General features: G+C 39.5%; 1 protein-coding gene across 4 annotated transcripts in view; it reads right to left on the bottom strand.

Moving 5' to 3' along the window:
* The window catches only part of LOC115224309 (calcium-independent protein kinase C), a 236,711-nt gene that overhangs the window by 147,218 nt on the left and 61,993 nt on the right, over nt 1-27,500 (bottom strand). For all 4 annotated transcript variants that reach the window (XM_036513225.1, XM_036513226.1, XM_029795154.2 and 1 more), the window contains exon 2: nt 17,874-17,940. In XM_036513225.1, coding sequence (XP_036369118.1) covers nt 17,874-17,940 — 67 coding nt within the window. The remainder of the gene's footprint in view (nt 1-17,873; nt 17,941-27,500) is intronic.

The raw sequence follows: 27,500 nt of genomic DNA, 5'->3' as shown, positions 1-27,500 counted from the left end.
GAGGAGTGTAAGCCATCTGAATATTAGAAAAGAGTTACAAGTATCATGATGATTCATGCTGGCTATCAAAATGCCAGGACCATGACAGCTGTTCATTGCTCTATAAACACTGTAATGGCTGAAAGACATGACATGGACATCATGAAAATTAAGTCCCCCCAAACTGTGAAAGTCCTTGGGTGTGTCTCCAGTTCGGGTGATGTCATGCCAGCCCACGTCTTTGAAAATGTTTTAATCAGTTGATATATTTTTTTTTGCATTTTTTTGGCATTTTTTTTTGTTTCCATGCACAACCAAGACAACATCTGTTGTCTTATGGGTTGTGCAGTGCTTAGAACATAACATGAAATTTTGATGGAAGCTTTTAATTAGGATCATTTTAACCCTTTTGTTACCAACCCGGCTGAAACCGGCTCTGGGTCTGTAGTACAAATGTCTTGTTTTCATAAGTTTTAAATTAAAATCTTCCACCAAACCTTAGTCACAATTTATGTTCCTAACACTAGCTGAATGATAACTAAGTTATTTTACTAAATTCTTTGTTTTATTTAAAAGTAATTGAAAGAAACACAGAGCATCTCAACATAAATATGGTAACAAAAGGGTTAAAATATATAATAGAGAAACAATTCTTCACCCTTTCATTATCAACCCAGCTGAAACTGGCTCTGTAGTACAAATGTCTTGTTTTCATAAATTTTGAATTAAAATATTCCACCAAACCTTAGTCAAAATGAATGTTCCTAACATTAGCTTAATGATAACTAAGTTATTTTACTAAATTCTTTGTTATATTTAAAGTAATTGAAAGATACACAGAGCATCTCAACATAAATACAGTAATGAAAGGGTTAAAACAGGGAGTTTTCTATCAAAGACCCAAGGGCAATATCAGGCAGGTTGCTATCAAAAAGGTTAAACTAGCCATATCTGGCCTGTCACATCTATCCTACAATGTCATGCTACAAATACCCAGTGATGCTATTGAAATCTCAAAGCTACAAGATAATGCTTGTTTAATTCAAAACATTGTAAGTAAAGAAGCATTATATTTGACACAGTTATCTAAATGGTGCAAGAGTGGCTGTGTGGTAAGTAGCTTGTTTACCAACCACATGGTTCTGGGTTCAGTCCTACTGTGTGGTGACTTGGGCAAGTGTCTTCTACTGTAGCCTCGGGCCGACCAAGGCCTTGTGAGTGGATTTGGTAGACGGAAACTGAAAGAAGCCTGTCGTATATATGTGTGTATATATATATATATATATATATATATGTATGTATGTATGTATGTGTATATGTTTGTGTGTCTGTGTTTGTCCCCCCAGCATCGCTTGACAACCGATGCTGGTGTGTTTACATCCCCGTAACTTAGCGGTTCAGCAAAAGAGACCGATAGAATAAGTACTAGGCTTACAAAGAATAAGTCCAGGGGTCGATTTGCTCGGCTAAAGGCGGTGCTCCAGCATGGCTGCAGAGAGTTACAGGATTAAACCAGCCATATCTGGTCCAAATATTCTACCTGTTTTATGTCCAAACTGGCCAGATCTTGCCTCTCATACCTACCTTACAATGTGATTCTAAATATCATATCACTGAAGTCTCAAAGCTACAAGGGAAAGCCCTAATCATATCATAGAAATCCCAAGGCTACAAGATAATGCATGATTAATGCAAAACATTGTGAATAAATAAGAATTACATTTGACAGAGAATAATCTAAATGTTAAGGGATTAAACCAGCCATGTCTGGCCCAAATATTCTCCTTGTTTTATGTTCAAACTGTCTAGATTTGGCCTCTCACACCTACCCTACAATGTCATTCTAGAAATAGAAAATGGCCTCATTGAAATCTCAAAGCTGCAAGATAATTAACGATGAAAGCATAATTAATTTACAGCAATGTGAATAAATAGGTATTAAATTTGACAGGGTAGTCTAAATGCTAAGGAGTAGAACCCTTTAATTTTTTACAGACATAATAAAGGTCAAACATTCTTGGGGGAATGGCACTTCGTTTTATCAACATCCAGAAGGTTAAAAGGCTAAGTCAACCTCAGCAGGACTTGAACTTAGAACATGAAGAGCAACAACAAATACCACAAGGTATATTATGTGAAACTCTAAAGATTCTGACAGTCATAAATATTAATGATTTCTAACATAAATATTGATTTCTAAATATCAAACGATCATCTTGGTCTCCCCCTCTCCCCACTCCCATCATCATCATCATCTTTATGATGACACTGAAGGTGATGTTGGTGGTGATAGTGAATGTTGATGATGCTAGCAATGTTGATAGTGATGATGATGGTGATGATGACGCCGACAAAGATGGTGATGATAAACGATAATGGTGACGATGTCGATGATAATGATAACGATGTCGACAACCGTGGCAGCGACGACAACGACGAGATGATGATACTGATGATAATGCTGTTGGTGATGTCGAAGCCGGCAATGATGATGATAATGACGAGGGTGATGATGATGATGATGACGACAATGATGGCGATGATACTGATGATAATGATTTGGTGATGTTGATGACGGCAATGATGATGATAACGATGATGATGATGAGGGTGATAATGGTGATGACGTCGACGATGATAATGATGATGATACTGATGATAATGATGTTGGTGATGTCGACGACGGCAATGATGATGATAATGATGATGATGGTGATGACGATGACGACAACGATGGTGATGATGATGTTGGTGATGTTGATGACGGCAATGATGATGACGAAATACATTGACGATAGTGAAATGGCTCATGGATCTGATGTAAATCATAGAAGCCATTAAAAATATAAGATAAAAAAAAAAAAAACCGACATTTGTGTTAGTTGTTGTACCACCTGTCAGTTTGCCAACTATAATATATATATACCACATATATAAATATATATATACTGTCTGTGTGTGTGTATTTATATACTGTTTATTGATGAAGTAAGACATTTGCCAAGGAATATGTCAAAGTTTAATAATTCCACTTCCCTCTCTCTCTCTTTGTTTTTCAATCTAAATAATTATTTATCAGTTGTTGTATTTTTTTATTGCAGCTGTTTTTCTCTGCACAACCAAGAGCGCATCTGTCGCCTTGGGGTTGCGCAGTGTTCTGTCCCAGCATTCTGTTTTCTCTCATATTAAATTGTACTCTATGCATCCAGATTTTGGCAGCATTATTTTTCAGTATGGTGTCTATGTATGTTGTAGGGTACTTTATGATGTGTGTATCATGTGGCACTCTACGGTGTGTGTGTATGCTGTGAGGTACTTTATGGTGTGTACATGTGTATGTCTTGAGGTACTATATGGTGCATATATTATGGAATACTTTATGGTGTGGGGAGTACTCTAGTGTGTATGTGCTTATGCCATGAGGTACTTTATGGTGTGTGCATGTGTATTTCTTGAGGTACTATATGGTGAATATATTGTGGGGTACTTTTTGGTGTGGGGAGTACTCTAGTGTGTATGTACATGTGTTGTGAGGTACTTTATGGTGTGTGCATGTGTATGTCTTTAGGTACTATATGGTGCATATATTGTGGGGTACTTTATGGTGTGGGGAGTACTCTAGTGTGTATGTGCCTGTGTCATGAGGTACTTCATGGTGTGTGCATGTGTATGTCTTGAGGTACTATATGGTGTATATATTGTGGGGTACTTTATGGTGTGGTGAGTACTCTAGTGTGTATGTGCCTGTGTTGTGAGGTACTTTATGGTGTGTGCATGTGTATGACTTGAGGTACTATATGGTGTATATATTGTGGGGTACTTTATAGTATGGGGAGTACTCTAGTGTCTATGTGCCTGTGTCGTGAGGTACTTTATGGTGTGTGCATGTGTATGTCTTTAGGTACTATATGGTGCATATATTGTGGGGTACTTTATGGTGTGGGGAGTACTCTAGTGTGTATGTGCCTGTGTCATGAGGTACTTCATGGTGTGTGCATGTGTATGTCTTGAGGTACTATATGGTGTATATATTGTGGGGTACTTTATGGTGTGGTGAGTACTCTAGTGTGTATGTGCCTGTGTTGTGAGGTACTTTATGGTGTGTGCATGTGTATGACTTGAGGTACTATATGGTGTATATATTGTGGGGTACTTTATAGTATGGGGAGTACTCTAGTGTGTATGTGCCTGTGTCGTGAGGTACTTTATGGTGTGTGCATGTGTCTGTCTTGAGGTACAATATGGTGTATATATTGTGGGGTACTTTATGGTGTGGGGAGTACTCTAGTGTGTATGTGCCTGTGTCGTGAGGTACTTTATGGTGTGTGCATGTGTCTGTCTTGAGGTACAATATGGTGTATATATTGTGGGGTACTTTATGGTGTGGGGAGTACTCTAGTGTGTATGTGCCTGTGTCGTGAGGTACTTTATGGTGTGTGCATGTGTATGTCTTGAGGTACTATATGGTGCATATATTGTGGGGTACTTTATGGTGTGGGGAGTACTCTATTGTGTATGTGCCTGTGTTGTGAGGTACTTCATGGTGTGTGCATGTGTATGTCTTGAGGTACTATATGGTGTATATATTACAGGGTACTTTATGGTGTGGTGAGTACTCTAGTGTGTATGTTCCTGTGTTGTGAGGTACTTTATGGTGTGTGCATGTGTCTGTCTTGAGGTACAATATGGTGTATATATTGTGGGGTACTTTATAGTATGGGGAGTACTCTAGTGTCTATGTGCCTGTGTCGTGAGGTACTTTATGGTGTGTGCATGTGTATGTCTTGAGGTACTATATGGTGTATATATTGTGGGGTACTTTATGGTGTGGGGAGTACTCTAGTGTGTATGTGCCTGTGTCGTGAGGTACTTTATGGTGTGTGCATGTGTATGTCTTGAGGTACTATATGGTGTATATATTGTGGGGTACTTTATGGTGTGGGGAGTACTCTAGTGTGTATGTGCCTGTGTTGTGAGGTACTTCATGGTGTGTGCATGTGTATGTCTTGAGGTACTATATGGTGTATATATTGTGGGGTACTTTATGGTGTGGGGAGTACTCTAGTGTGTATGTGCCTGTGTGTGAGGTACTTTATGTGTGGTGAGTACTCTAGTGTGTATGTGCCTGTGTGTGAGGTACTTTATGGGTGTGCATGTGTATGTCTTTAGGTACTATATGGTGCATATATTGTGGGGTACTTTATGGTGTGGGGAGTACTCTATTGTGTATGTGCCTGTGTTGTGAGGTACTTCATGGTGTGTGCATGTGTATGTCTTGAGGTACTATATGGTGTATATATTACAGGGTACTTTATGGTGAGTACTCTAGTGTGTATTTTCCTGTGTTGTGAGGTACTTTATGGTGTGTGCATGTGTCTGTCTTGAGGTACAATATGGTGTATATATTGTGGGGGACTTTATAGTATGGGGAGTACTCTAGTGTCTATGTGCCTGTGTCGTGAGGTACTTTATGGTGTGTGCATGTGTATGTCTTGAGGTACTATATGGTGTATATATTGTGGGGTACTTTATGGTGTGGGGAGTACTCTAGTGTGTATGTGCCTGTGTCGTGAGGTACTTTATGGTGTGTGCATGTGTATGTCTTGAGGTACTATATGGTGTATATATGTGGGGTACTTTATGGTGTGGGGAGTACTCTAGTGTGTATGTGCTGTGTTGTGAGGTACTTCATGGTGTGTGCATGTGTATGTCTTGAGGTACTATATGGTGCATATATTGTGGGGTACTTTATGGTGTGGGGAGTACTCTAGTGTGTATGTGCCTGTGTCGTGAGGTACTTTATGGTATGTGCATGTGTATGTCTTTAGGTACTATATGGTGTATATATTGTGGGGTACTTTATGGTGTGTATATTGTGACATACTCTATGCTGTGTACATGTTGAAAGGTACTCTGTACTATGTGTGTATGTCATGCAATAATCTATGCTATGTAAGCCTGTTGTCAAGTACTCCATGTTGAGGTACTCTATGGTGTGTACCTTGAGAAGTCCTCTATATTGTGTATGTATGCATGGAGTACTTTGTGTGTTGTCAGGTACTCTTTATTTTGTATGTGGAGAGGTACTCTATATTGTATATATATGTCGTGGAGTATTCTTTGATGTGTGTATGTATGCTGTCAGGAACTTTTTATTGTGTATGCTGAGAGGTACTCTATATTGTGTATGCATATTGTGGAGTACTCTTTGTTGTGTGTGTATGATGTCAGGTACTCTATGGTGTGTGTATATGTCATGGGGTACTCTATAGCATGTATGTCTGTACGTCGTGAGATACTCTGTGCTGCATGTACATGTAAGATATGGTGTACTCCATGATGTATGTGCATATGTCACGATGTACTCTACATGGTTTACAAATGTAGAATACATGGGGGTGGGGTAGGGGCTGAGAGGCTGCCAATTGACTCACAAGGTTTTTGGTCAACCTGGCGCTACAGTAGAAACACTTGCCCAAGGTGTGTCACAGCCATGCAGTGGGGCTGAACCTGGAACCATAAGGTTGAGAAGCAAACTTCTAAGCACACAGCCACGCCTGTCAATGCAGTCAACTGGTGGCCCCACACCCTTCAAAACCACTGGCCTAGTGCCCACATAAGAAACAATTAAGGGGGAGGGGAAGAAGGGAGGGGAAGGAGGGGAGGAAGAGGAGGGGGAGGAGGAGGTATTTGGTAAAGCAGAAGACTAAACATCTTCTAATGATATTATGTTCCATGACTTTATATTCGCCGTTCGAAACTAGACCTGGGTCAACCTCAACTTTTCCTTTCATCAATACAGAATCAATTAAAACAGTTACTAGTTCAACAGCTGATCTAACTGACCATACTCCACCCTGCCACCACCACCACCACCTCTTCTTCTTTCCTCTGCTCTCTCCTTCTCTCTCTCTCTCTCTGCAGATTTATGGGCTGATGCCAATGTAAGAAATCGTTATTTTTGATAAACCTGAAAAGTCAGTTATCTCTGTTAGTGTTGCCGATGCGGGCCTTCACCGGTTTTCCGCAGATTCCAGATTTTTATTTTTATCCTTATTTTTTTTTTCTTCCTGATTTTTAGAAAACCTGTCAAAACCATGGAGGCTCATGGCTTAGTGGTTTAGGGTGTCACACTGACAATCACGAGATTGTAGTTTCGGTTCCTGGACCAGGCAGTGCATGTGTTGCATTTTTTTGAGCAAAACTCTTCAATATATGTTGCTTCCAGTTCACTCAGCACGAAATGAGTGACCTCCCAGACAGACTGACATCCCATTTAGGAGGAAGGTCATGACCTCACATTGTTCACTTATAATTCATAGGCTTGTCTACCCCACCAGTAGGGAGGCATCATCCGAAAGCTAAAATTTTGTGAGGAAGTGCATTGTGGCCAGTGGTGTATAATTACATCCAATGGCCTGGCTGATACACTGATATATATATATATATATATATATATATATATTCTTTTATTTGTTTCAGTCATTTGACTGCAGCCATGCTGGAGTACTGCCTTTAATTGAACAAATCGACCTTAGGACTTATTCTTTGTAAGCCTAGTACTTATTCTATCGGCCTCTTTTGCTGAACTGCTAAGTTACGGGGATGTAAACACACCAATATCGGTTGTCAAGCAGTGGTGGGAGACCAAACACAGACACACAAACATTTACATATATATATATACAAGACAGACTTCTTTCACTTTCTGTCTACCAAATCCACTCACAAAGCTTTGGTCAGCTTGAGATTATAGTAGAAGACATTTGCCCAAGGTGCTACACAGTGGAACTGAACCTGGAACCATGTGGTTGGGAAGCAAGCTTCTTACCACTTAGCCATGCCTGCACCTAATATATATATATATATATATATATATATATATATATATGCACAGCTTGCTTCCTAACCACGTGATTCTGGGTTCAGTCCCATTGTGTGACATAGTGGGCTTTTTCTACTATAGCCTCAGGCCAACCAAAGCCTTGTGAATGCATTTGGCGATGGAAACTGAAAGAAGCCCATCATATAGATGTGTGTGTGTGTGTTTGTTTGACCCTCATCACCACTTGAGAAATTGCATTGATGTGTTTACATCTCTGTGACTTAGTGGTTTGGCAAAAGAGACCGAGAGAATAAACGCTAGGCTTAAAAAAGTATTGGAGGTGGGGATTAATTCAACACCAACCCTTCGAAGTGGTGCCCCAGGATGGCTGCAGTCTAATGACTGAAACAAGGGCAAAAGAGAAGAGATAGAAATATCTTGAAACAGTACGTTTTAACAGGTAAATTCAAAGGATTGTTAGAATGTGGCATTTGTTGTAGTTCCTAGTGTTCTGAGTTCAAATCCTGTTGTGGTCCACTTTGTCTTTTCTTTTTCCCAGAGTTGATGAAATGAATGACCTTTCTGATATCAATCCGTCTGAGACCATCCACTGGTTTTATGACACAAACACACTGTTTTAAAATTACCTTAATTAAAACCTTCTAGCAGTAATTCAAGTTAATTTATGTTCCAAACACCAGGTTAATAATGACAAATTTGATTTACTAAAGTCTTCAGGATTTTCAAGAATCTTTGAAACAAAGTTCCGGGTTCCGTCCCATTGCGTGGCACCTTGGGCAAGTGTCTTCTACTACAGCCTCGGGCCGACCAAAGCCTTGTGAGTGGATTTGGTAGATAGAAACTGAAAGAAGCTCATCGTATATATGTATATATATATATATATGTATGTGTGTGTATATATGTTAGTGTGTCTGTGTTTGTCCCCCTAGCATTGCTTGACGACTGATGCTGGTGTGTTTATGTCCCCGCTACTTAGCGGTTCGGCAAAAGAGACTGATAGAATAAGTACTGGGCTTACAAAAGAATAAGTCCCGGGGTCGAGTTGCTCGATTAAAGACAGTGCTTTAGCATGGCCGCAGTTAAATGACTGAAACAAGTAAAAGAGTAAAGTAGTTATATTTTAACAGAAATATCCATCTCACCTGAGACGAATTTTCTGCTTTAAAATTAGCTAAATTAAAACCTTCCATCAAAATTTCATTGTGTGACATAGTGGGCTTCTACTATAGCCTCAGGCCAACCAAAGCCTCTTTACTCTGTCTTTTACTTGTTTCAGTCATTTGACTGCGGCCATGCTGGAGCACCGCCTTTAGTTGAGCAAATCAACCCCTGGACTTATTCTTTGTAAGCCTAGTACTTATTCTATTGGTTCTCTTTTGCCGAACCGCTAAGTTACGGGGACGTAAACACACCAGCATCGGTTGTCAAGCGATGTTGGAGGGACACACACATATATATATACATATATATGACAGGCTTCTTTCAGTTTCCGTCTACCAAATACACTCACAAGGCTTTGGTTGGCTCAAGGCTATAGTAAAAAGCACTTGCCCAAGGCGTCATGCAGTGGGGCTGAACCTGGAACCATGTGGTTGGTAAGCAAGCTACTTACCACACAGCCACTCCTATACCAAATTTATAAAGATGAAGTTTTATTATTATCATTATTATGGCTTGGTTCCAACCTGGGCTGTAGCAACCAAGTCTACCCGCCACACTTCTTGGTCCATCATCACTGCCTCAAGGTACTGGATATGTTCCAGGCTAGTGTCTGCAATCAACTTGTCGATGTGTGACAATGTTTTCCTCTTCCTACATTACTATGAAGTGGGTTCTACAAAACTAATTTGAATGCTTCCGGTTCAGGGTGGCGCACGCAGTGACCAGATAGTCACAGCCGTCTTTGCTCAATCTTCTCACTAACTTTCAGCTGGTCTCCATAAAGGCATCTATTTGTCATACGTTGCTGCCATTTCACATTTAGGACCATTCGTAGCATCCTTGTGTAGCATCCATTTAGCCATCTGAGACCAAATCAAAATGAATTTAGACCATAAAAGGATTTAAGACAGCCACCTGCCATTATAACCTTCATGGACTTCAGCAAAGTGCCTGACAGCATGACAAAGTTATTTTACTAAATTCTTTATTTGCAAAATTAATTGGAAAAAGACAGTGTTTAACCGTTTCGTTGCCATATTTATTTTGAGATGCTCTCTGTTTCTTTCAATTACTTTAAATATAACAAAGAATTTAGTAAAATAACTTAGTTATCATTAAGCTAGTGTTAGGAACATATGGAAGAACAGGGATGGTAAATTAATAAATAGTTTCAAGAGAACAACATAGAATGGTTAACAGTGTTTGTTCCAAAACTTGGTATTCTGAGTTCAAACCAGGCCAAAGTAGATTTTTCCTTTCATCCTTCTGGGGTTGATTAACAAAGAAGCAATTCAAAACATTGGATTACTATTATTAGTGTTGGAAAGGGTGGGTTGCAGGAATTGTTGCATTTCATTGTATTCTGGTGGGTGACTGGGGCAAAATTGATGGTTTGGCAAGGAGAGGAAGGGTGACCAGGAGAGCAATGATGGTGGGGAGAAGGAAAGAGGGGTGATTGGGAGAGCACTAAGGGTAGAGAGGGGATGAAGGATGATTGGGAGAGCACTGATAGGGTGGAGAATGGAGTGGGGGTGATTGTGAGAGTATTGATAGGGTGGAGAGGGAAAATTTGGATATTTGGACAGCTGCTAGTTTACCTATTTCTCTATTACCCACAAGGGGCTAAACATAGAAGGGACAAACAAGAACAGACATAGGTATTAAGTCGATTACATCGACCCCAGTGCGTAACTGGCACTTAATTTATCGACTCTGAAAGGATGAAAGGCAAAGTCGACCTCGGCGGAATTTGAACCCAGAACGTAACGGCATACGAAATACGGCTACGCATTTCACCCGGCGTGCTAACGGTTCTGCCAGCTTGCCGCCTTTACAGCTGCTAGTTTACCATAAAAACAAAACTTTGCCATGGCCTGCAGCTGAACTTTCCAAGGCTAGAAACCCAAAGACAGGCATGACTAAAAGAGGCCCTAGACCCCGCCTATATAAAAAGAATGACTATTTTTCAAAATAATGAAGAATTTGAAGGACAGACTTTTAATTTTGAAAATGAATATTTTTTTTTAAATGAGGGTCTAAAAACTGAATCACAAAGTGTTTGATATTGAAATGGTAAACAGTGGTGCAGGTGTGGATGTTTGGTAAGAAGTTTGCTTCCCAACCACATGGTTCCAACCCCACTGCATGACACCTTGGGCAAGTGCTTTTTACTATAGCCTTGAGCCAACCAAAGCTTTGTGAGTGGATCTAGTAGACAATCACACATGTATCTGAATGTGTGTGTGTGTGTCTTTGTTTTTGTTGCCCCCACTGGCACCCGTACTGTTGCCTGACTGGCACCTGCATTGGTGGCACATAATAAGCACCATTCATGCATGGGTCAATGCCAGTTCTGCCTGACTGGCTCCCCGTGCCGGTTGAACATAAAAAGCATCATCCAAACGTGGTCGATGCTAGTCCCAACATCCGACTGGCTCCTGTGCCAGTGGCACATAAAAAGCACCATCCACACATGGTCAATGCCAGTGCCACCTGACTGGCTCCCATGCCGGTGGCACGTAAAAAGCACCCACTACACTCTCAGAGTGTTGGCATTAGGAAAGGCATCCAACTGTAGAAACTTTGCCAGATCAGACTGGAGCCTAGTGCAGCCTAGTGGCTTGCCAGTCTTCAGTCAAACCATCCAACCCATACCAGCATGGAAAATGGACATTAAATGATGAGGATGATGATGATGATCACTACTGCTTGACAAATGGTGCTGGTGTGTTTACATCTCCATAACTTAGTGGTTCAGCAAAAGAGACTAATGGAATAAGCACCAGGTTTAAAAGAAAAGATGAGTGCTGAGATTGATTTATTTGACTAAAATTCCTCAAGGTGTTGCCCCAGCATGGCCAGTCTGGTGACAGTACGGCTGCCAATGGGAGCAACAAAAACAAAGACACACACACATGCATGCATGCGTGCGCACGCACACACACACACACATATGATGGGTTTTGTTCAGTTTCCATCTACCAAATTCACTCACAAAGACACTTGCCCAAGGTGTCATGCAGTGGGACTGAACCCAGGACCATGTGGTTGGTAAGCAAGCTACTAAAAGGTAAAAGAAGATAAAGACAAAAGTGGAATGGTCATCAGAACCAAAGAGTCTTGAAGAACCAAGTGTAGCATCTGGTACAAAACCAGACATCTCTTCTGGCTTCCAGAAACCCTTAATTTCCAGACATCCAGGAATACTGTGCAATATAGGGCAATATACTGGACCCTGCATTGAGTAAACAGTCCCTGTTTTTGAAGTTTGTTAATTTGTGAAAGTGCATGGCTGAGTGGTTAGAGCATCGGGCTCGCAATCATGAGGTAGTGAGTTTGATTCCTGGACTGGGCTGTGTTGTGTTCTTGAGCAAGACACTTTATTTCATGTTGCTTTAGTTCACTCATCTGTAGAAATGAGTTGCGACATCACTGGTGCCTTAGCCTTTCCTTTGGATAACATCGGTGGCGTAGATGGGAGGCTGGTATGCATGAGTGATTGCTGGTCTTCCATAAAAACAACCTTGCCCAGGGTTGTGCCTTGGAGGGTAACTTTCTAGGTGAAATCTCATAGTCACTCATGCATACCAGCCTCCCATCCAGGTGTATATATATATATATATATATATATATATATATATATATATATATATATATATATATATATATAAACACATATACATCCTTTTTATTCTTTTATTTGTTTCAGCCATTTTGACTGCGGCCATGCTGGAGCACCACCTTTAGTCAAACAAATCAACCCCAGGACTTGGTCTTTGTAAGCCTAGTACTTATTTTCTCAGTGTCTTTTGCCAAACTGCTAAGTTACGGGGATATAAACACACAAACATCAGTTGTTAAGCAATGGAGGAGAGACAAACACACACACATACATATATATATATATATATATACATATACACACATATATATGATGGGCTTCATTCAGTTTCCATCTCCCAAATCCACTCACAAGGCTTTGGTTGGCCCAAGTCTATAGTAGAAGACACTTGCCCAAGGTGTCATGCAGTGGGACTGAACCCAGGACCATGTGGTTGGTAAGCAAGCTACTTACCACATAGCCACGTTTACCCCTCCAGTTAAATAGGTTACATTCCATTCTTGTGTGTATGTATGTATATATATATATATACATATATATATATATACACACACACACACACACACACATAAGAATGCGATGTAACCTATTTATTCTGAGTTTTGTGTGTTAATATTTCTGGAATGGTATGATGGCAGTTACATCTTTTGTCGAAGCTTTCTAACACGTACCAAAGATAAAGACCAATCATAATAGTGTTTGATATGTTTACAATAGTGATATTACATTTAATGCTAGGGACAACTGTCAGTCACATCATATGGAAATACTCCTGAAGGAGATTTTACCCTTTACCCTTTAATTTGCATAGGATATGTTGAAAATATTACATTTATGTATTTGTTTTGCAATGTTCCTGGTGTGAAAGCATATGTTGAAACAGATATTGTTATACTTGGGAATATTTTGCCAATTAAACACACACATATACACACTATATACTTGGTCCTCACTTCAGCTTTATCATAATTATTACATCCACCTTAGCAAAGGTGGAGGTATTGTTTTCAGTTGTGTTTGTTTGTTTGTCCGTGGACAAGATATCTCAAGAATCGCCAGATGGATTCGGATGAAACTTTTAAGGATCTTTGGCCTCATGACTGGCATGGACTGATTAGATCTGGGGATCAATCGGGTACTAGACAAAGATTCTGGATTATCTTTCCGGTTCTTTCACTTAATTTCTGAGAATGATCGAGTTTATTTCAGATATTCTAAAAATCATCTCCGGTTAATCATTGAGAGGACAGTGTTGCTTTGGTGGAGGCTTGCACTCTCTGTGTGCTCTTATTATTATTATTATTATTATTATTATGTTAGTGTCTTTGTCAAAAGTCTTTCATCACACATTCTGTGACCTCATCAGTAATCTTTTTAGTCTTCACTTTTCTGAGCGAACTGATAAAGATAACCTTTTAGCATTTGTATTTCTCTCCCAAATGTATCGCTTATTTCTTCACATTGTTCAGTATTAATCATGTATTATTTCATTGCTTTGAGATTTTGATGATGTGACAGTTTTATTCTTAGAATGACAATGCGTTGGAAAAGTTAAAGTTGAATCAGGTTAGTTTGAACGTAAAACACATAGAATATTTTGGCCACATTTAATCAGTTGAACCCTTTTGATACCAACCCAGCTGAAACCGGCTCTGGCTCTGAGTACAAATGTCTTGTTTCATAAATTTTGAATTACAATCTTCCACCAAACCTTAGTCACAATTTATGTTCCTAACACTAGCTGAATGATAACTAAGTTATTTTACTAAATTCTTTGTTATGTTTAAAGTAATTGAAGGAAACAGAGAGCATCTCAACAGAAATATGGTAACAAAGGGGTTAACAAATGATTAATTTAACCCTTTCGTGACCAACCATGCTGAAACCAGCTCTGGCTCTGAGTACAAATGTCTTGATTTCATGAGTTTTGAATTAAAATCTTCCACCAAACCCTAGTCACAATTTATGTTGCTAACACTAGCTTAATGATAACTCAGTTATTTTACTAAATTCTTTGTTATATTTAAAGTAATTGAAAGAAACACAGAGCATCTCAACAGAAATATGGCACGAAAAGGGTTAAAATATATAATAGAGAAGCAATTCTTAACCCTTTCAATACCAACCTGGCTGAAACCAGCTCTGGCTCTGAGTACAAATGTTTTATTTTCAAAAGTTTTGAATTAAAATCTTCCACCAAATCTTAGTCACAATTTATGCTCCTAACACTAGCTGAATAATAACTAAGTCATTTTACTAAATTCTTTGTTATATTTAAAATAATTGAAAGAAACACAGAGCATCTCAACAGAAATACAGTAATGAAAGGGTTAAATGTTACAGGGTTAAACATAATTTGCTTTAGAATTGTATAAATTTGTACCTGAATCTGCTAAATAAAACCGTGTTCTTCACTTTCTTTCGTTTCATTTCATTAAAAACATTATACGTGGTACATTCAGTATTTTATATATTTTACTTGTTTCAGTGATTTGACTGCGACCATGCTGGGGCACCACCTTGAAGGCTTTTAGCTGAACAAATAAACCCCAGGACATATTTTTTGTAGCCATGTATTTATTCTATTGGTCTCTTTTGCTGAACTGCTACGTTACGGGGGCGGTAAACACACCAACACCAGTTATCAAGCGGTAGTGGGAGACAAACACAGACACACACACATATATAATAATAGTAGAGAATATAATTCCAAACTTACAGGGAAAAATTCAATTTAGCAATTCCAAACCAAATTTCACAATATATAATATATTAAGAGAAATAACCTCTATTAAGTAATCCAATAGTGAAAGACTTTAAAGATATAGTCACGAAACGCGCGTAGTCAATTTAATGTTTATTTAATTTAGTGACTTTTTGAATAATATTTATTATAGTATATTTAAATTTTTCTATATGATATAAAGTCTTTCACTATTGAATTACTTAATAGCGGTTATTTCTCTTAATTATATATATATATATATATTATATATATATATATATATATATATATATATATATATATATATTTGGTTATTCTACCAAATATATACGTTTTTATTATTATTTTGCAATTTACCTAATCATCGGTATATTATTGTTATTTTAATTTTAATATTTCTATTATATGTAATTTTCTAGATGGTGTAATTTAATTGTTCATTTTGAATTGATAAAAAGTGGGGTTTTTTTCTTATTTTTATATATATATATTATATTTTGTGAAATTTGGTTTAGTATTTCTAAATTGAATTTTTCCCTGTAAGTTAGGAATAATATTCCCTCAAATAATAATTATTATATATATATATATATAGGAAAAAAGCAACAAGAATGGATTATATATATATATATATATATATATATATATATATATATATATATAATGGGCTTCTTTCAGTTTCTTTCTGCCAAATCCACTTACAAGGCTTTGGTCGGCCTGAGGCTATAGCAGAAGACACTTGCCCAAAGTGTCATGCAGTAGGACGGAACCCGGAACCATGTGGTAGAGATACAAACTTCTTACCACACAGCCATCCTCCTACACCTATGATGTATTTCAAGCATTTTAAGTGGATTGATAAATATCAAACAGACCCTGATTTAGACATTGTACTAATTTCGAATCTGTTAAATCACAATTTAGCTCTTTTCTTTCCATAGTTTATTTTAAGTACATATTTAGAACTGTCTCCAGAAAACCAGAAAATCCAGAAATCCGGGACACTTCCAGTCCCAACTCTGTCATAATTGGTCCGGTTCTGCATTGCACTAAATTAACAAAAGCAACCACACCCCACTCAGAACTACCCCTTCTCCCTGTTAATTTTCACTGGCCTATATTCATCATTTATCATCTACATCTCCACAACCCAACATCCTGTTAGCAAGCCAATGAGAGAGCCTCTATGTGGTTGCTCAACCAGCTGGAAATAGAAACCAAATTTCTTGCAAATCACGCTCAACCAGATTTAAAAATAGATAACATAGCGCTGCTATATAACCTGCAAAATAGATGTGATTGTCATGGGTGGTTAAACTTTGATGATAGGTTATCACCTTCTCAATAAGGAAACCTGAAGTTAAACAACAACAATAGCACAATATGTGTGTGTACATGTGTGTGTGTGTGTGTGTGTGTGTGTGTATGCATGATCTTTTATCTTTTTACTTGTGTCAGTCATTTCACTAAAGCCATGCTGGAGCACTGCTTTTAGTTGAACAAATCGACCCCCCAGGGCTTATTCTTTGTAAGCCTAGTACTCATTCTATCGGTATCTTTTGCCGAACTGCTAAGTTACAGAGATGTAAACACACCAATATTGGTTATCAGCTGACGGTGAGGGGACAAACACACACACATATATATATATACACACGATGGGCTACTTTCAGTTTCCGTCTTCTAAATCCAATCACAAGCCTTTGGTCGGCTCAAGGCTATAGTAGAAGACACTTGCCAAAGGTGCCGTGCAGTGGGACTGAACCGGAACTATGTGGTTTGTATATCATTCTCATCATCATCATTAACATACATTAACATACATTTTGCATGCTGCGAGTGGCTGGACCATTCAAGAGGACCCAGTGAGGCACAGAGCTGCATCACGCTCCAGTGCCAGCTTTAGCATGGTTTCTACAGCTGGACGCCCTTCCTAATGCCAACTAATTTAGTGTGTATATGTGTATGTGTGATGATGATGAGAATGAGGAGGAGGAGGAGGGGAGGAGGACGAGGAGGACGATGATGATGATAAGGACGATAATGAGGAGGAGGACGATGATGGCGGTAATGGCAATAATGATGATGATGATGACAACGACAGTGATGGTGATGAAGATGATGATAATGATGAAGATCACAATGATGATGATTATGATGATGGTTATGATGATGATGATGGTTATGATGATGATGGTTATGATGCTGACGGTTATGATGATGATAGTTATGATGATGATGGTTATGATGATGATGGTTATGATGACGATGATGATGATGGGCCAAATAAACTAAGCAAAGAATGAATGAATGAATGAATGCATCTGCTAACCTTATTCGAAACCCATGATTGTTTCTTCATGCGAAGAAACACTGCACCAACCCACCCTCACACACATACACACACACAAAATCCAAACTCCTTGATGGTGATCCCCTGTCCCCGCACCGCCTCAAAGAATGGCGACCAAACAATAGTGTCAGAGGGAATGGATAATGGTCAAGACAAATGACAAGTGTAACTAACAAGAGGTACTTACCGTCTGAGAATGATCCATTCAGCAATTCCACATTAACATGTAAACTTCCGCTAGGCTCCAGACACAGCTGTCAATGAAACAATACAAAAACAACCATGTTAGGCTTTTCAGAAGTCAAAGAAACACAGGTATTTAATAATAATAATAATAATAATTAGGCATGATAAAAAAATATTCAGACAAATACATAACAAAAACACCAGGACTTACAAAATTGCACTACTAGGCACTGCACACATCCTACGCAGAACACTTTCCGTACAATAACCATCAGAGCTTCACAATAAATCACAGCACATTCCCAAGGCACACAGAGCTGCGCTCGGTAGTGAAGTGAAAGCACGCTATAAAAATAAAACTACTGAATAATAATCATAATAATAATAATAATAAATGCCCTGATGCAGTACCAGGCAGTGGCTCTCATGGCTTCTGATCTTAACTGATTGGAAGTGTTATCATGTACATTGTTTTGTCTTGGTATAAAAGATGGGCTACAGCAAATATTCTGCTCAATTCCACAGATTTGCTTGTCAGTTGTTTCACCATAACCAGTTGAGCATGTCCCTTAGTGGCTGACAATATGTGCATCTCTGATCACAAGCAGAAGTAGTGGGGAAGCATCATAGCCATGTGTTGAGAGGGATTCTTCGGAGTTTGGATAATTCACCTTTGGAAACAGGGGTGGTTCGTTCAACATCCTTACACAATCCTTATTCAGGGACCTTTTGAGCGAGATGGGCTACTCAACCAGAAGAAAATTCTAACTGGGCCCCATCTGCAAGGTCATGTGCTGTTTATCTTGATATGAGATCACCATGTCGCACACATATGGTTGTGATGCATGTGCCTGGTGTATCCTTATCAGACGGGTAGTCATGATGAGTATACTGGGCTTCGTATATTTTACCCCAGTGTCACTTTGATGGCATGCACTGCTCTCTCACACAATATATAATAATAATAATAATGAAACCATTGATCATGTTGTCTTCAAGTGCAGTCTTCTTGCGCCTACAGAGTATCTCAACAAGCATGATAGAGCTGCATAATATATTCACTGGGTAACTTGCAAAACTCCTGGACTTGCCCCTTGATAGAAATTGGTGGGAACACAAACCACCTCCAATGCTTGAAAATGATCGCATCTCACTCCTCTGGAACTTCACCGTTCAAACTGACAGAATGACAGATGTAAATAGGCCAGACATTATACTGAAAGACTTCAGACAAAAATCATGCCTCCTCATTGATATCACTGTCTGAATCGATATAAATGTATCTGTCAAGACCTACCAAAAACTGAGCAAGTATAAAGATCTTGAAACAGAAATTAGCAAAATGTGGAACCTGAAGATTAAACCTATACCTGTTGTCATAGGTACCCTAGGAATGATAGCAAAGGGGCTGATTGCTACCTAGCTCAGATACCAGGAAGCCCCAAAATGGCAGAAATTCAAAATATAGTGCTCATGGGAATTGCCCATATCCTACGTAAAATACTGTCTGTGTAATCTGAAATTTTAAAACAAACTCATAATTTTCTTATGGTTTCTTAAACATTCTCTAGAACAACACTATGTACAAAACCAAATATATGGCACCCTAGGCATAACACCAACAAGCTTCCAACTTGTTGTCTCTTGAGGTCTCTGGGTGAGACTTGGAGCCAATTTGTACAAATGCAAAGCAAAAGTCAAACATAAAATAATAATAATAATAACAACAACAATAGTAATAATGATTTTCAATTTTGGCACAAGGCCAGCAATTTCAGGGGAGGGGATAAATTGAATACATTGACACCAGTACTCTGCTGGTACTTATTTTATTGACCTTGAAGGAATGAAAGGCAAAGTTGACTTCAGTGAGATTTGAACTCGGAACACAGAGAAGGACAAAATGCCACTAAGCATTTTGTCTGGCATGTTAACGATTCTGCTAGTTTTCCACCTAAAATAATAACAACAACAATAACAATAACAAATATGTGCACAGTGATAGGCATTGCAATCTCTTCTAATGAAAATATTGCCTGAAAAGGAGTAGAGAAATTATAAAAATACAAGGCCCTTGACACTGAGATATTCAAATGTAGGGTATGAGAGTGAAACAGGCACCACTAGTAATGGGAGCATTAGGAATTTTAATGGTACTGCTAGTAACTGGAGCATTAGTCATGAAAATGGCACTAGTAGTAACTGGATCATTAGGCATTTTAATGGTACCACTAGTAACTGGAGCATTAGGAATTTTAATGATACTGCTAGTAACTGGAGTATTAGGAATTCTAATGGTACCACTAGTAACTGGAGCATTAGTCATGAAAATGGTACTGCTAGTAACTGGAGCATTAGTCATGAAAATGGTACTACTAGAAACTGGAGTATTAGGAATTCTAATGGTACTGCTAGTAACTGGAGCATTAGGAATTCTAATGGTACTGCTAGTAACTGGAGCATTAGTCATGAAAATGGCACTAGTAGTAACTGGAGCATTAGGAATTTTAATGGTACTACTAGTAACTGGAGCATTAGGAATTCTAATGGTACTGCTAGTAACTGGAGCATTAGGAATTTTAATGGTACTGCTAGTAACTGGAGCATTAGTCATGAAAATGGTACTAGTAGTAACTGGAGTATTAGGAATTCTAATGGTACTGCTAGTAACTGGAGCATTAGGAATTCTAATGGTACTGCTAGTAACTGGAGCATTAGGAATTTTAATGGTACCACTAGTAACTGGAGCATTAGGCATGAAAATGGTACTGCTAGTAACTGGAGCATTAGGAATTCTAATGGTAACACTAGTAACTGGAGCATTAGGCATGAAAATGGTACTAGTAGTTACTGGAGCATTAGGAATTTTAATGGTAACACTAGTAACTGGAGCATTAGTCATGAAAATGGTACTAGTAGTTACTGGAGCATTAGGAATTTTAATGGTAACACTAGTAACTGGAGCATTAGGCATGAAAATGGTACTAGTAGTTACTGGAGCATTAGGAATTTTAATGGTACTGCTAGTAACTGGAGCATTAGGAATTTTAATGGTAACACTAGTAACTGGAGCATTAGGCATGAAAATGGCACTAGTAGTTACTGGAGCATTAGGAATTTTAATGGTACTGCTAGTAACTGGAGCATTAGGAATTTTAATGGTACCGCTAGTAACTGGAGCATTAGGAATTTAATGGTACTGCTAGTAAATGGAGCATTAGGAATTTTAATGGTACTGCTATAACTGGAGCATTAGGCATGAAAATGGTACTAGTAGTTACTGGAGCATTAGGAATTTTAATGGTACTGCTAGTAACTGGAGCATTAGGAATTTTAATGGTACTGCTAGTAACTGGAGCATTAGGAATTTTAATGGTACCACTAGTAACTGGAGCATTAGGCATGAAAATGGTACTGCTAGTAACTGGAGCATTAGGAATTCTAATGGTAACACTAGTAACTGGAGCATTAGGCATGAAAATGGTACTAGTAGTTACTGGAGCATTAGGAATTTTAATGGTAACACTAGTAACTGGAGCATTAGGCATGAAAATGGTACTAGTAGTTACTGGAGCATTAGGCATTTTAATGGTAACACTAGTAACTGGAGCATTAGGCATAAAAATGGAACTGCTAGTAACTGGAGCATTAGTCATGAAAATGGTACTGCTAATAACTGGAGCATTAGTCATGAAAATGGCACTGGTAGTAACTGGATCATTAGGCATTTTAATGGTAACACTGGTAACTGGAGCATTAGGAATTCTAATGGTACTGCTAGTAACTGGAGTATTAGGAATTCTAATGGTACTGCTAGTAACTGGAGCATTAGTCATGAAAATGGCACTAGTAGTAACTGGAGCATTAGGCACAGTTTACAAAATTATGGAAAGAAATTTAGAATCAGCACCAGGACACATGACACTATACACTGCCTACCAAACAAATCTCTGCAAGGAACAGTCCCTATCTTGCACAAAACATTGTCAATTCAACAGAATAGCATATGAGTCAATAGAATGGGTCAACTGGAACACTCTTCATAAACAACACATACCCTAAACAACAAGCATCCAAGGCGGTGAGCAGGCAGAATCGTTAGCATAGGAAATGCTTAGCGATATTTCGTCTGCTGTTATGTTCTGAGTTCAAATTCCGCTGAGGTCAACTTTGCCTTTCATCCTTTCAGTTACGCACTGCAGTCGATATAATCGACACAATCCATTTGTCTGTCCTTGTTTGTCTTCTCTGTGTTTAGCCCCTTGTGGGTAGTAAAGAAATAGGTATTTCGTCTGCTGTTATGTTCTGAGTTCAAATTCCGCCGAGGTCGACTTTGCCTTTCATCCTTTCGGGGTCAAGTAAATAAGTACCAGTTACGCACTGGGGTCGATATAATCGACTTAATCTGTTTGTCTGTCCTCGTTTGTCCTCTCTGTGTTTAGCCCCTTGTGGGTAGTAAAGAAATAGGTATTTTGTCTGCTGTTACGTTGTGGGTTCAAATTACGTTGTAAGCCTAGTACTTATTCTATCGGTATCTTTTGCTGAACTGCTAAATTACGGAGACATAATCATACCAGCATCAGTTATCAAGCGATGTTGGGGGCACAAACACAGACACACAAACATACACACACACACACACACACACACATATATATATATATATATATATTATATATATATATATACGATGGGCTTCTTTCAGTTTCTGCCTACTAAATCTACTCACAAGGCTTTGGTCAGCCCAAGGCTATAGTAGAAGACACTTGCCCAAGGTGCCATGCAGTGGGACTGAACCCAGAACCATGTGGTTGGTAAGCAAGCTACTTACCACACAGCCACTCCTACGCCTTCCTACAACATTGTTTTCTTTACGTGCCATAAAGGCAGAAATATATCTGCCTTCAACTCAGTCGCGTGCCTGTGTTTTACTGCATAAAGGTCACCAACTGCCTACTCTGAGAAAATACTGATGGGATGTAATAGATTTCTGTAAAAACAATCAATTCTCTCGCTTCTTGAAGGTTTTGCTCTGGTGACCCATCCCTACCAACTTACCTTTTTCCCCCAAGAGGGAGAGAGAGCGGTCAAGACAATGGAATTTACTATTCTACGCCAGACCTCACGGTCCATCATAGCATTAGGGAGGTCCTGTTGCTGGATGCCTGTATTCCTGGAGATTACATCAGGGTAGGAGAGTGTGAGCCCTCTGGTATCGCAAGCAGATGGCTTTCAGAGGAGAAGAGTAATTGTCACATAATATATATATATATATGTATCGAATGAAGTAAATGAAAAACAGGACACAAAGGATTTTGCGGTACATATGTTTCAGGCTTTATTGAACAACTTATTCTTATATCAATGCATAATTGATTTAACAGATAGATCAAAAGCTTTCTTCAGCCGCGTACAATTGCCACACCAAAGACTTGTATCACATTATAACAGGTTTGAGAAAAAACCGAGTTTCATTGGGAAAGTAAATCCTCATAGGCGTACATGGTATATATATATATAATATATATATATATATATATATATATATATATGTATGTAAACGAATGGCTTGTGAATAGGAGTAGACAAATGGCTTGTTAGAAACATTAAACCCATGTATTGTCAGTAAGGTGGGGAATAAGCCACTAGTGCAGCAATGAATTTCCTGTACAGGTAGGAGTTCACCACTGCACAGTACTTAGTCCCCTGCTGTTTGTTCATCATAGTATTCCAGGCTATAAGAGGAAAATTTAAGACTGGATGCCCTTGGGAAATACTATAAACTGATGACCTTGTTCTTACAGCAGAATTTGTAGAAGAATTGGAAAAGAAATTCCAGGTATGGAAGTAAAACCTGAAATCAAAAAGCCTTGTGGTTAACCTAGCAAAAACGAATGCTGTAGTATGCAAAAGAAAGAAAAAAGACTCTTCACCCATCAGGTAAATGGCCCTGCTTGATATGTAAGAAGAGTGTAGGCAGAAATTCCATAAGGTAACCAGTGCAAAGCTATGGACACACAAGAGTGCAGTTGAATAACAGAAAGGGTAATAGAGAAGGCGGCAAGCTGGCAGAATCGTTAGCACGCTGGGCAAAATGCTTAGTGGTATTTCGTCTGCTGCTACATTCTGTGTTCAAATTCCGCCGAGGTTGACTTTGCCTTTCATCCTTTCGGAGTCGATTAAATGAGTACCAGTTACGCACTGGGGTCAATATAATCGACTTAATCCATTTGTCTGTCCTTGTTTGTCCTCTCTGTGTTTAGTCCCTTGTGGGTAGTAAAAAAAAGAGGTATTTTGTCTGCTGCTACATTCTGTGTTCAAATTCCGCCGAGGTCGACTTTGCCTTTCGTCCTTTCGGGGTCGATAAATTAAGTACCAGTTATGCACTGGGGTTGATGTAATCGACTTCATTCGTTTGTCTGTCCTTGTTTGTCCTCTCTGTGTGTAGCCCCTTGTGGGCAGTAAAGAAATAAGAAAGGGTAATAGAGAAAGTAGTCATTCTATGTGGAAGATGTACAGGGGTAAAAATATGAAGAACACATGGGAAATAGATTTTTCTTACAAGCCCAAGAGGATCCCTAGAGGCAGTAAGTAGTTTCTGTTACCTAGGTGACCAAATTAGCAGTGGAGGAGGATGTTCTGAAAGCATAGTTGCTAGAATAAGAATAGGTTGGAGAAAGTCCAGAGAGCTATTACCTCTGCTGGCAACAAAAGGTCTCTTCCTCTCTCTCCCTCCCTCTTTCAGGATGAAAGGCAGATTGTATGATGTTTGTATGAACAGCATTAACAGTGGAGGCGCAATGGCCTAGTGGTTAGGGCAGCGGACTCGCGGTCATAGGATCGCGGTTTCGATTCCCAGACCGGGCGTTGTGTGTGTTTATTGAGCAAAAAACATCTAAAGCTCCACAAGGCTCCGGCAGGGGGTGGTGGAGACCCCTGTTGTACTCTTTCACTCCAACTTTCTCTCACTCTTTCTTCCTGTTTCTTGTCCCCGACTTCCTACGCAACCGCTGAGCCTGGATGCACATTCATCCATCCGTCGATGCTCTCGGTGTCGGGGATTGACCTGCTTTCTCTTCTGCGGGTCTTACGAATAGCAAAGGACCACGTAAAAGTAAAAGTGTTGGAGAAGAGTGAGAGACATATAGTGATAGAGGTGGATGCTCTTCCTGATGCTAACCCTTACCTGTTTTCAAGTAAGGGGTTTCTCAATTCAAGGGCCTTCAAAAGCATGATGTGAATGGGCTGTTTATTGACAAAAGTGCAAATAACAACACAACTTCATGTCGTAACTTTTGTCTGAGGTAGCACAGATGTAAACAAACAAACACACACACATGGCAAGTTTCTTTCAGTTTCTGTTTCCCAAATTCACTTACAGGTTTCAATCAGTCCAGGACTGTTGTAGAAGACATTTGACCAAGGTGCCATGCAGCGGGACTGAACCCGGACCCATGTGGTTGGGAAGCAAACTTTTTAACCACACAACCATGCTTGCGACTACACGTACACGCACACACACACATGCATAAAAGAATGCACACATCTCTCATTGGTATGAAATAAAGAAATTGAGAGGTGAAGAATGCAATACAGAGTTTTAAGAGCGTATGATTAAGGGATGGTGAGATGGGTGGATGGATGGATGGATGGATGGATGGATGGATGGATGGAAGGGTGGAGGCATGGATGGATAGAAGGGTGGAGGCATGGATGGATGGATGGATGGATGGATAGAAGGGTGGAGGCATGGATGGATGGATGGATGGATGGATGGATAGAAGGGTGAGGCATGGATGGATGGATGGATAGAAGGGTGGAGGCATGGATGGATGGATGGATGGATGGAGGCATGGATGGATAGAGGGGTGGATGGATAGAAGGGTGGAGGCATGGATGGATAGAGGGGTGGAGCATGGATTGATGGATGAAGGGTGGAGGCATGGATGGATGAGGGGTGGATGGATGGATGGATAGAAGGGTGGATGGATGGATGGATAGAAGGTGGAGGCATGGATGGATGGATGGATAGAAGGGTGGAGGCATGGATGGATGGATGGATGGATAGAAGGGTGGAGGCATGGATGGATGGATGGATAGAAGGGTGGAGGCATGGATGGATGGATGTGGATAGGATGGTGGATAGAGGGTGGAGGCATGGATGGATAGAGGGTGGTGTGGATAGAGGGGTGGAGGCATGGATGGATGGATAAAGGTGGAGCTGGATGGAGAAGGGGTGATGGAGGGCTTGGATGTGGATAGATAGAAGGGTGGATGGATGGTGGATTAGAAAGTGGAGGCATGGATGATTGATAGAAGGTGGAGGCATGGATGGATGGATGGATTGATGGATGGATGGATGGATAGAAGGGTGGAGGCATGGATGGATGGATGGAAGGGTGGAGGCATGGATGGATGGATGGATAGAAGGGTGGAGGCATGGATGGATAGAAGGGTGGATGGATGGATGGATGGATGGATAGAAGGGTGGATGGATGGATGGATAGAAAGGTGGAGGCATGGATGGATGGATAGAAGGGTGGAGGCATGGATGGATGGAGGGATAGAAGGGTGGAGGCATGGATAGATGGATGGATAGAAGGGTGGAGGCATGGATGGATGGATGGATAGATAGAAAGGTGGAGGCATGGATGGATGGATGGATGGATAGAAGAGTGGAGGCATGGATGGATGGATAGATATATGATAGATATAGATAGATAGATAGACAGACAGATGGATAGATGGCCAGACAAGTAGACAGGCAGAGAGATAGACAGACAAATAGACAGACAGACAGGTAGATAGATAGTCGGATAGATGTACACCTGAATAGCTTTATGTATAGATAGCTGGATGCAAAGACAGATGGGTAAATATTACAGCTAGGCATTGATAGTTTCGACAGTAAGATGAGTAGAGATAATAAAGGAGAAATAGATGGATGGATGGATGGATATATATACTCTTTTTTACTCTTTTACTTGTTTCAGTCATTTGACTGTGGCCATGCTGGAGCACCGCCTTTAGTCGAGCAAATCGACCCCAGGACTTATTCTTTTTAAGTCCAGTACTTATGTTATCGGTCTCTTTTGCCGAACCGCTAAGTGACAGGGACGTAAACGCACCAGCATCGGTTGTCAAGCAATGCTAGGGGAATAAACACACACACACACATACACGTATATATATATATATACATATATACGACAGGCTTCTTTCAGTTTCCGTCTACCAAATCCACTCACAAGCATTGGTCGGCCCGGGGCTATAGCAGAAGACATTGCCAAAGATGCCACGCAGTGGGACTGACTGAAACCCGGAACCATGTGGTTGGTTAGCAAGCTACTTACCACACAGCCACTCCTGCGCCTATATATATATATATATATAGATAGATAGATAGATAGATAGATAAATAGATAGATAGATAGATAGATAGATAGATAAAGATAGATAGATAGATAGAAAGATAGATAGAAAGATAGACAGAGAGTTATACTAGATGGACAGATGGATAGACCAGATGGATAGATGAAAAGTTGAAACAAAATATATGCAGGAAGATAAAAGGAGAGAATAAAATAGATATGGGAGAAACAATGTAACAAAAGCGGAGTAAAACTAG

The sequence above is a fragment of the Octopus sinensis genome, linkage group LG25, assembly GCF_006345805.1.
Source record: "Octopus sinensis linkage group LG25, ASM634580v1, whole genome shotgun sequence".
Classification (NCBI taxonomy): Eukaryota; Metazoa; Mollusca; class Cephalopoda; order Octopoda; family Octopodidae; genus Octopus; species Octopus sinensis.
The sequence above is the reverse complement of the archived record's forward strand: the minus strand, read 5'-3'. Positions and strand labels throughout refer to the sequence as shown.